An 11,519-nucleotide genomic window follows, 5' to 3' on the forward strand; every position below is an offset into this window, starting at 1 on the left:
CCACACGTTAAAGGGATATACCAACACGTTAAAGGGATATACCAACACGTTAAAGGGATATACCAACACGTTAAAGGGATATACCAACACGTTAAAGGGATATAAGGGATATACCAACATGTTAAAGGGATATACCAACACGTTAAAGGGATATACCAACACGTTAAAGGGATATACCAACACGTTAAAGGGATATACCAACACGTTAAAGGGATATACCAACACGTTAAAGGGATATAAGGGATATACCAACACGTTAAAGTAGGGATGTTCGATATTGGCTTTTTTACCGATACCGATATACCGATATTGTCCAACTCTTAATTTCCGATACCGATATCAACCGATATCAACCGATACCGATATATGCAGGGCCCCCCCCCCCCCCCCCCCAAAAACGGAATAATTTCAGGTAATTAACATTAAATATCTATTCTTGTGGAATTAACACAACATTATGCATACTTTTGACAATAAATCAAATCTGAATTTGTTCTTACTTGCTTGCCTGGGTAAATAAAGGTTAAATAAATGAAAAAAAATATATAATAATTTAAAAAAAAATCCTCTTCTCTGTCATACAGTATACACATACATTCATATATACACACAATTTTTTTTGAAAACCGATACAGATAATTTACGATATTACATTTTAATGCCAATATCGGCCGATAATATTGGTAGGCCGATAATATCGGACATCCCTACTTTAAAGGGATATACCAACACTTCAACTGTAAATGACTGCGTGACGGTTTATGCTGGCAGACTGTGTGTTTGTCAGCTAACTGCTGGCATACAGAGCAAAAAAACACATAGCGACACTGAACTGGTGGCCACATTTGCACGCCAAGGGTTCGTAAGGACTAGTTAGGGTTAGTTAGGACTGGTTAGGACTAGTTAGGGTTAGTTAGGACTGGTTAGGGTCATGACTAGTTAGGGTTAGTTAGATTTTGTTAGGACTGGTTAGGACTGGTTCGGGTTAGTTAGCACTAGTTATGGTTAGTTAGCACTAGTTATGGTTAGTTAGGACTAGTTAGGATGAGTTAGGACTCGTTAGGGTTAGTTAGCACTAGTTAGGGTTAGTTAGGGTTAGTTAGGACTCGTTGTGGTTAGTTAGCACTAGTTATGGTTAGTTAGCACTAGTTAGGGTTAGTTAGGACTTGTTGTGGTTAGTTAGCACTAGTTATGGTTAGTTAGCACTAGTTAGGGTTAGTTAGGACTCGTTGTGGTTAGTTAGCACTAGTTATGGTTAGTTAGGACTGGTTAGGACCAGTTAGGACCAGTTACCTGGCTGCACGCTGACCGTCTCCAGGTCTTGCTGGGTGATGCTGGGAGGCAGTGCGGCCACGTGGAGGTTAAAGGTCATGGTGTCGGCCCCGGCCGCGTTGCTGGCGATGCATTTATAATCTCCCTTACTGGAGAAGTCTGAGGCCTGGACCCTCAGGGTGCCGTTACGGAGCAGGGAGGCCCGGGGCAGGTGCGCCTGGGACGACCCGACCGCGCGAACGAACGTCCTGTCGGGGAGGATCCAGGAGATCTGGGGCGTGGGTTTACCGTCCGCCTGGCAGTCCAGCGCCACGCTGCGGCCCAGGTAGACGGACAGCTGGCTGGTCCCGGGGGGCCGGCGGATGCGGGGCGGCTGCGTGTAGACGGTCAGGGTCACCACCAGCCGGGCGGAGCCCAGGGGGTTCCGGGCCGTGCAGAGGTACTGACCCCGGTCCTGGAGCTGGACGGAGCGGAGCACGAACGTACCGTTCTGGAAGACCTCAAAGCGCTGCCCCAGTTTACTGCCCGCTGGGATGGTCGCGCCTAGAGACAGAGGAGAGGAGAGGAGGAGGGGAGGGGGAGGAGAGGAGGAGTGGAGAGGAGAGGAGGATAGGGGAGAGGAGAGGAGAGGATGGGGAGAGGAGAGGAGGAGTGGAGAGGAGAGGATAGGGGAGAGGAGAGGATGAGGAGAAGAGAGGAGAAGAGAGGAGAGGAGGAGAGGAAAGGAGAAGAGAAGAGAAGAGAAGAGAAGAGAGGAGAGGAGGAGGAGAGAGGATAGGAGAAGAAGAGAGAATAGAAAGGAAGAGAAGAGGAGAGAAGAGGAGAGAAGAGAAGAGAAGAGGAGAGGAGAGGAGAGGAGAGGAGGAGAGGATAGGGGAGAGGAGAGGATGAGGAGAAGAGAGGAGAAGAGAGGAGAGGAGGAGAGGAAAGGAGAAGAGAAGAGAAGAGAAGAGAAGAGAAGAGAGAGAAGAGAAGAGAAGAGAGGAGAGGAGAGGAGGAGGAGAGATGAGAGGAGAAGAAGAGAGAATAGAAAGGAAGAGAAGAGGAGAGAAGAGAAGAGAAGAGAAGAGAAGAGAAGAGAGGAGAGGAGAGGAGATGAGAGGAGAGGAGAGGAGAGGAGAGGAGAGGAGAGGAGAGGAGAGGAGAGCAGAGCAGAGCAGAGCAGAGCAGAGCAGAGCAGAGCAGAGAAGAGAAGAGAAGAGAAGAGAAGAGAAGAGAAGAGAAGAGAAGAGAAGAGAAGAAAAGAGAAGAGAAGAGAAGAGAAGAGAAGAGAAGAGAAGAGAAGAGAAGAAGAGAAGAGAAGAGAAGAGAAGAGAAGAGAAGAGAAGAGAAGAGAAGAGAAGAGAAGAGAAGAGAAGAGAAGAGAAGAGAAGAGAAGAGAAGAGAAGAGAAGAGAAGAGAAGAGAGCTGTGAGTTCAGATATTGTATCTTTCCTCTGGTAGACCTTGTCACACAAACACATGCATACATGTATTCTAACCTCAACTCATTCTCACTCCAAAGCACACACTCCTCTTCACACCCTCTCACATGTTCTCTGTCATATAACAGTATACATATGCACCCTCACAACACACACACACACACATTCTCTTTAACTCTCTCTCTCTCTCTCTCTCTCTCTCTCTCTCTCTCTCTCTCTCTCTCTCTCTCTCTCTCTCTCTCTCTCTCTCTCACCAGTGGTAACTTTGGTCCAGGCCATGCCAGGGGTGGGGTTTCCAGTTGATTGACAGGGCAGGAACACGTCACTCTCAGCCAATGCCGACACACTACCCGTGGACACCGTGGTGATCTGTGGTTTGACCCTGCCCACAGCCCCTCCCACTCCAACACGCCCCGGGAGTGGTGGCATGGCGGTGGGATGCTGATAGCCCCTCCCTGCGGGAAACAAACAATCAACAAAGAGAATGGTTAGGGTTACGGCCCCTCCTTCCTGCAGGAAAGGTTACGTTTAGGGCCCTTGCTCCCTGCTAAACGCCACTCAGAGGGAAGCAACCATTCTATGGAAGCAACACCCGCTCTACGGTGCACACTGTGATGTCATAACATCACATCTTTATGATCAGATCTCAGCTCAGATCTCAGGGAGGTAAACATTCATAAGTCATAATGTAATCACGATGGGAGCTCCGCCCACTGCTTCTAAACGAAAATTACATCTGGGTGCTTTTCAACTCACCATTTAACTCTGAAATGTATGACATAAGCGAATATAAAGCTATTGACATGTTATACAAGTAACTTAGGGGCGGCTCAACAGAGGTTTAGGTTTATAAATAAATGTAAGAGTTGTGTCTGCAGTTATCAAAGTGATTGGGACCAATATAAAATATCTACAATATAAAATGTACCTATACTCTTATTAGTTAAACTGGTGAGTACGGTTTACTACCATAGTGTATTAATATGTGTACCAGTGTATATAATAATACTGTACATACATTAGCTTAGCATATTTACCCTGTAGCCTTGTCATACAGTATATATATATCCACATGTTATACTGTATACCACAATGCACTTTATTGCTGCTTTGCATTCTTGTTAGATACCAACTTCATTTCATTGTACTCATTCATTGTGTGGCAATTGTTCATTGTGTGGCAATAAAGGAATCTAAAAAAATTTATAAAAGTAAAAAAATTAAAATAAAAAAACTAGATTCGAGTTTCTTTTTTACTTTTATAATTTTTTTTAGATTTGAGTCTATGTTTCCTCCATTGGTTATTTTATTCATTTGAATAGTTTTTATTCATTTGACTTTTTACCTTTATCTCCTGTAGCACTTTGATATTTTGAGATCTTGTCTTGTATACTTGAATTTGAATCCAATTTAATCTAATCTTTTTTTTTTATTTTTATTTTTTTTACTTTTATAAATTATTTTAGATTTTATCTCCTGTAGCACTTTGAGATTTTCACAAATGTAAAGTGCGGTACAAATAGAATTTATTATTATTATTATTATTATTATTATTATTATTATTATTATTATTATTATTATTATTATTATTATTATTATTATTATTATTATTATTATTATTATTATTATTATTATTATTATTATTATTATTATTATTATTATTATTATTATTATTATTATTATTATTATTATTATTATTATTATTATTATTATTATTATTATTTGTTATTATTATAACAAATATCTACTGTCTGTAGCCAAGGATCTCTGGATCGACCGCAGCGCAAAGTAGTTTCACAAAGCAATACTTGTATTTATTCCCCGAAGAAATAACGTTACAAAACCCACCTCTTTAGACCTATTAAACCTCGTGGTGAGTGCTTTTTTATTTCCAAATGCATGTTGTGTGTGTGCATCTGTCCCTGTGCGTGCGTGCACAATGGGCTGTATTGGACGGCTGGGGAGAGGCAACAGGATTTATAGGGTGATTTTCTGCAGGGGAATAAATGTAGAATCAATGGTAGAGTGTGGCACGGCACACGCTATTAGATGAGCAGGGAGTACAGTACAGCGATGGTAAGCAGGTTTTGCAGTTGTGCACGTGGAACAGGAGAGTTACTTTTTATCGTGTACTCAGATGAAGAGGATAGTGTTTATGAATGCCCTCTATGGCAGCGCAGCGGACTAAGCGTCTGTCTACCACCACAGAGACAGTGGGATCGAATCCAGCTATGGTGCCTCCGGCTTGGCCGACCGTCCATACTAACACAATTGGCAGTGTCAGCGGGTGGGAAAGCCGGTGTGGGTGGGTCCTGGTCGCTGTAAACAGCGACTCCTACAGTTCGGTCAGGGTGCCTGCACAGCCAGGGAAGGATCTGGGAGAGGTAGTGTGACCCTTCCACACGTTACACTCCCCCAGTGAGAGTCCGCGCTGCCAGGTGAAAAGAAGCGGTGGGCTGGGTACACATGTGTCGGAGGAAGCATGTGATAGTCTCCGCCCTCCCAGACCGACGGTAGGGGGTAGAGTGCGCAACGACCAGGAAGGGGATTGGGAATTGGCATAACGACTAACATTGGGAGGGGAGAAAAACGGAAAAAGAAGGAGGAAAAATATAATAAAAAAATAATAATAAAAAATGAATGCCCTCTATTAGATGATTATGTTGGCAATGCACTTTGGTTTGAGTCGTCATGTAGGGTTGTGGTGGCCATTAGGGGCCATGTGGTAGATTCATAGTGTATTGAGTTTCTTCATCCTTATCCGTATCATTAGGGCACAAGTATCTTGTCAAGCCAACAGTGTCGGCCGCCCCTTTAAATTATTACAGCTAGCTCAGGCCCCACGGTTAGCCTAGCCCCCCGCAGCTCGCAGACCTCCGAGGCCTAGCAAGGCTCGGAGGGCGAGCAGGGCTAGTACTGCTAGCCAGGCATCCACAGCTAGCACAACCCTGTCTGCTAACTTAGCCCCTGCAGCTAATCAGGCTTCCACGGCTAACCCAGCCTTTACCATTAGCCTAGCTCCTGCAGTCAGCCAGGTCCTCCCAGCTAGCATTACCCTCACGGTTAGCCTAGCTCCTGCAGCTAACCAGGCCTCAATGGCTAGCACAGCCTCGTCCGGTAGCTTAGCCCCTGCAGCTAACCAGACGTCCACAGCTAGCACAGCCCCATCCATTAGCTTAGCCCCTGCAGCTAACAGACCTCCGAGAGCAAGCAAGGCTCGGAGGACTAGCGTGGCTGTTGTGGCTAGCCAGCCCTCCACAGCTGAGCCGGCTATCACCGTTCCTCCTCCGGCTTCCACGCCCTGCCCAGCCTCTACGCCTGGTCCGGCTGCTACACCGGGTCCAGGCTCCTCATCCCCGGATCCTACGCCACGCCTCGCCGCCGAGACCGGTCCGGTCTCCACGCCCTGCCCAGCCTCTACACCTGGTCCGGCTGCTATGCCGGCTCCCGGCTTCTCAACTGGTCCTGGTTCTTTGACTGGTCCTGGCTTCCCCGCTGGTCCAGCCCTACGCCGTGACCGGCGCCCTGGTCCTCGCCGTGGTCCCCGCCGTGGTCTTCGTCGTGGTCTTCGCCGAGGTCTACGCTGGGTTCTACTCTGGGGGTCGTCGCCGTCACACCTCCGTTCCGGCTCTCCCGATCCGGTTCCTAGTCCGGCGACAAGAGGGTCCCTTGTCCGGGATCCTGCTCCGGGGTCCTTACCCTCGCCCCTTGGCTCCAGGTTCCCTGACCGGCCCCCTGTTTCTCTCCCCGCCTCCCCTCTCCGGGCATCTGTCCCCATCACCACCCCCCCTCGTCGGGCCTCTGTCCCCGGGTCCAGCCCCGTGATTTAGTAAATTACCCTTCTCTAAGCATCACCCTTCGTCTCTGCCTCCGCTCCTTCTTCCTGGTCTGCATACTGTGTTCTCCTCACCTTCATCATCACCCCCAGTCGTAACATTATACTATACAATATTATATGATACTATATTATACTATACTATATTATATTATACTTCACAATTTACAGACATGATAGAAACAGGTTTGGTGGTGGTGTGGCAATTTTTATTCGTGAACATTTCCCTGTGAAACTTAGGCAGGATTTAATGATAAATGATATTGAAGCTATATGGCTACAAGTGCAACTCCCACACCTGAAACCTATACTTGTTGGCTGCTGTTATAGGGCACCCAGTGCCAATATACAGTATTTAAGTAGCTTGTGTGACATGTTGGACAGGGCCACAGAGGAAAATAGAGAGTTGTACTGTCTTGGTGATTTTAATATCGATTGGCTTTCTGAAAACGGTCCTCTGGAGAACAGGCTCAAAACCATAACTGACACCTGTGGATTATTGCAATTAATTTTCCAACCAACGAGAATTGCCATGAATAATTTTGGGGTTAAAACTTCTAAATGTATTGATCACATTTACACTAATACTCCCGATCTGAGCTCTTCATCCGTTTCAGTCCCAGTTGGCTTCAGTGACCATCATTTAGTTGCTGTCTCCAGGAGAACTAAGCTACCTAGGGCCTGTCCCAAAATTATAATTTCTAGATCATATAAGACATTTAATGAAGATGTTTTGTATGCACCATTGACGATCCTGAGATCTCTTTGAATTTATTTATGGAGCATTTTATGAAAATTGTGAACATTCATGCAAAATTCACGGCTAAAGCAAAATGTGCGCCATGGATAGATATAGTACTGAAGAACTTGATGGCTCAAAGGGATGAGGCCAAAAAGGCTGCTGCTCTTTCTGGATCTTCTGTTGACAGAAAACTTTATTGTAAGTTAAGAAATCAGGTAACCAAAATGAATAAAATAAATAAAAGAACCTACTATCAAAAGAGAATTTCTTAAAGCGGTAACGACAGTAAAAAATTATGAAGGAAATCATGGGTAAAAAGATTACCTTCATTTATTTTGTAGAATCAGATGGCGTCTACTTGACTAAGCCACTTCAGATCGCAAATTATTTTAATGATTATTTTGTCAACAAGGTCTCTAAACTTAAAGAGAATATGGACAGTACTGTCAATTCTGAAGGCGCTCCCATAGTCCAGCAGACTGTACACAGAGCAGACTCCGCGGATGTCCGCGCGGACTCTTGAGCTTTGATCTCAGCGGACAGCAGACCCACAGGTGCGACGCTCCTATTTTCTGAGGCGCGGACATCCGCGCCGCTGACTTGGTGTCACACAAAACGCTGCTCGGCGTTTTGGTTGACATCGAACTGCATTTAATGTGACGCCGCGCGAGCGATTGGTGGCGCGAGGAGAGAGATGAGCCCGTGAAGCGCTCTCTCTCTCTCTCTCTCTCTCTCTCTCTCTCTCTCTCTCTCTCTCTCTCTCTCTCTCTCTCTCCCTCTCCCTCTCTCTCTCTCCCGCTGATAATGTTCCCTCTGATCTGCCAGTACAGTAGAACAGACAGAATTGTGGGAAATGTAGTAAAACTGGAGCGAGAAATGTAGGAAATAGACCGCGGACGTCCGCTGAGATCTGCTGGACTATGAAAGCTCAAAGAGCCGCGCGGACATCCGCGGAGTCTGCTCTGTGTACAGTCTGCTGGACTATGGGAGCGCCTTAACTCTGATGTGCTTATAAAAAAGCACATCATGAATAATAAGATGTGCACTTTTGAATTCCACCAGATTTATGCTGGAATGGTTGAAAGTAGGGATGCTCGATATTGGCTTTTTTACCGATATACCGATATTGTCCAACTCTTAATTTCTGATACCGATATCAACCGATATCAACCGATACCGATATATGCAGGGTTTCCCCCCCCCCCCCCAAAAACGGAATAATTTCAGGTAATTAACATTACATATATCTTGTTGTGGAATTAACACAACATTATGCATACTTTTGACAATAAATAAAATCTGAATTTGTTCTTACTTGCTTGCCTGGGTAAATAAAGGTTATAGAAATGTAAAAAAAAAAAAAAAAAAATTATTTTTATTTTTTAAACCGATACCGATATTTTCCGATATCACATTTTAATGCCGATATCGGCCGATAATATCGGTAGGCCGATAATATCGGACATCCCTAGTTGAAAGGTTGTTGAGCTCTCTACCTGTTGGCGGGCCTGTTGGTACAGACCTCCTTGACAGCAAGTTGTTAAGAATATTTGCGGCATATGTTTCGAAATCAATCTGTCATATTTTTAATAGATGTTTGATTAGTGGCGTGTGTCCAAAATTGTGGAAGGAGGGCAAGATCATCCCACTACCTAAAGACACAAAAGAAACTTTCTGTGGTCCCAATAGCAGGCCTATCAGCATTCTGCCAGTTATCACTTTACTCAAACTGAGTCCATTTGAGCCAAAGTGAGTACAATTTTACTCAGTTTGAGTCAAATGTACTCAGGTTGAGTAAAATGTACTCAGCGAAATTTACTGTGTAACTGTTGGAAAAAATTGTGTATGAGCAAATACAAGTATATTTCTTTGCTAATGGTTTATCTACTTTATTCCAACATGCGTATAGGCCTGGTCATTCCACCTGTACCGCCATCACTCAAATGTCTGATAGTTGGCTCACCTCTATGGACAACTCAAAGCTCATTGGTACTGTATTACTTGATTTTAGCGCAGCCTTCGATGTAATCGACCACGACATTTTAACGTCTAAACTTGTGTGCTATGGTTTTAAATCCTCTGCAATCCAATGGGTTAGGAGTTATCTGTCGGCCAGGTCACAGAGAGTTTATTTTAATGGGGCTCCATCGAGCAGTAGGGCCCTGGACTGCGGGGTCCCGCAAGGAAGTTGCCTAGGACCCCTCTTATTCTCAATTTTTACAAATGACATGCCGTTTGCAATTAGTAGAGCTAATTTGACAATGTATGCCGACGATTCCACTATTCATTATGCGGCTGCAACATGTACAGAGCTTAGTCATGTTATGTCTAGTGAGCTGAGCATTATATATAACTGGATAAAATCAAATAAACTTATACTTAATTTATCAAAAACAAAGTGCATAATATTCGGCTCTAATTATAGACTATATCACACAATCCCAAATTGAATTTACAGATTGAGGGTCAAACCATTGAACAGGTAAAGACTGTGAAGCTTTTAGGACTCTGGCTTGATGGTGCATTGTCTTGGTCCGATCACATCAACAAGGTGGTTGCCAAAATGGGCAGAGCGGTTGCAGTCACACGGAAGTGCTCACCTTATCTCTAGGGCTGTCAGTTTATCGCGTTAATTAGATTAATTAATTACACAGCAAATTATCGCGTTATGAAAATTAACTCAAAATTTATTAAAAAAAAAATTGTTTTTTTTTTTAATAATTTTTTTTTGTATCTCATTCATTCCATAAGAATGTAGAATACACATTTACAGACTTTTTTAGTTTTTAATATGGTCCATTTGCATGTTCTTGGTATCTGATTCTAGGGACATCTATGAATCTCAGGGAATGTATTCCCAGTGTCAGAAATACTGTGGGCTAGATCCACAAAGAATGGATTGCACGGTGCAAGTTGCACCCTGGTCTGCATCCCCTTAACAATTGTGTGCCGTACTGTATTGTACCCATTCTGCAATCTGTTAATAACATTTTCATTCAATCAATCAATCTGTGCGGTGATTGATTGAATGAAAATTTTATTTTGAGTAAATTGTAATGAACCAAATGAGAATATCAATAAAAAATTGTGTATCTTTGACTGTGAATAACACCATGCTCAAATTGACCAGACCTGAAAAATCTAAGCAAATTAATAGATGGAAGATGATTAAACAGAAGGTTTTGTAGATACAGTACTGAATTCTGCCATCCGAACACATGCAATTTGAAATATGATTATATAATATAGAATAGCAGGCATAAAATGGTTATGCGATTAAAATGCGATTAATTAGATTAATTAATTACAAATCCTGTAATTAATTAGATTAATTTTTTTAATCGCCTGACAGCACTACTTATCTCACATCAGTGCTGTTTCGTCAAGTTGTGTGCTCTATGGTTTTATGTCATTTAGACTACTGCTCTGTAGTATGGTCATCTGCATCCAATGGTCTACTCAGAAAACTACAAGTATAGCTCAAAACAAGGCAGCTAGACTGGTCCTAGGCTGCTCACCTAGGGCTAGTGTAGTTGACATGCATGCACGTCTCTCATGGCTCAGTGTTAAGGTAAGATTATCTGCTAACTTAATTACATATTTTCATAGAGTTACTCAAACTCAAACTCCATTATAATTGCATTGTGTACAGCGCAAGTACTTACACACATTCAACCAGAGGGGCAAGAGGTGGATTGATCAATTGACCTCTACCTAAGTCTAATTTTATGAAAAGGGCAGTATTTTATAGGGCGATATAGTATCCTGGAACTGTCTTCCCAGCGATGTTAGGAACATCAAAGAAAGGGCTAGTTTTAAAAGAAGTCTTAAACACCATTTACACTCGCACACACAATAACATTTTGTATTCAGAACAGCTGGAATACATGCACACCCTGATACATTGTTTTATTTTGGTATAACTGGATTTTATCTCTTGTTTTTTCATCTCCTGTTTTACATTTCTTTTTTTCTATGATACATGTTTTTACTCTATTCTATGCTTGATTGTCTTTGTGATATATGCTAGGTGTGTGTTATCTTGTGTATATGTGTGTTGTTGGATCCCAGGAAGACTAGCTGGCACTAAGGCGTCGGCTAATGGGGATCCGTTTAAATAAACAAATAAACAAAAAATACTATATACTATACGATAATATACTTTACTATATTGTACTATATTATACTATACTATACTCTATTATACTATACTATATATTATACTATACTATATTGTACTATAATAT

General features: G+C 43.1%; 1 protein-coding gene across 1 annotated transcript in view; it reads right to left on the reverse strand.

The window, feature by feature from the left end:
• LOC311242532 (matrix-remodeling-associated protein 5) overlaps positions 1-11,519 on the reverse strand; it is a 79,043-nt gene that overhangs the window by 11,600 nt on the left and 55,924 nt on the right. Inside the window, exons 10-11 of the mRNA XM_084331490.1 lie at positions 2,950-3,150; positions 1,294-1,815 (exon numbers count right to left, since the gene is read on the reverse strand). Of these exons, the coding sequence (XP_084187616.1) occupies positions 1,294-1,815; positions 2,950-3,150 (723 nt within the window). The remainder of the gene's footprint in view (positions 1-1,293; positions 1,816-2,949; positions 3,151-11,519) is intronic.

Source organism: Notolepis coatsorum, assembly GCF_963971535.1.
Source record: "Notolepis coatsorum genome assembly, chromosome: 16".
In the NCBI taxonomy this organism is placed as follows: Eukaryota; Metazoa; Chordata; class Actinopteri; order Aulopiformes; family Paralepididae; genus Notolepis; species Notolepis coatsorum.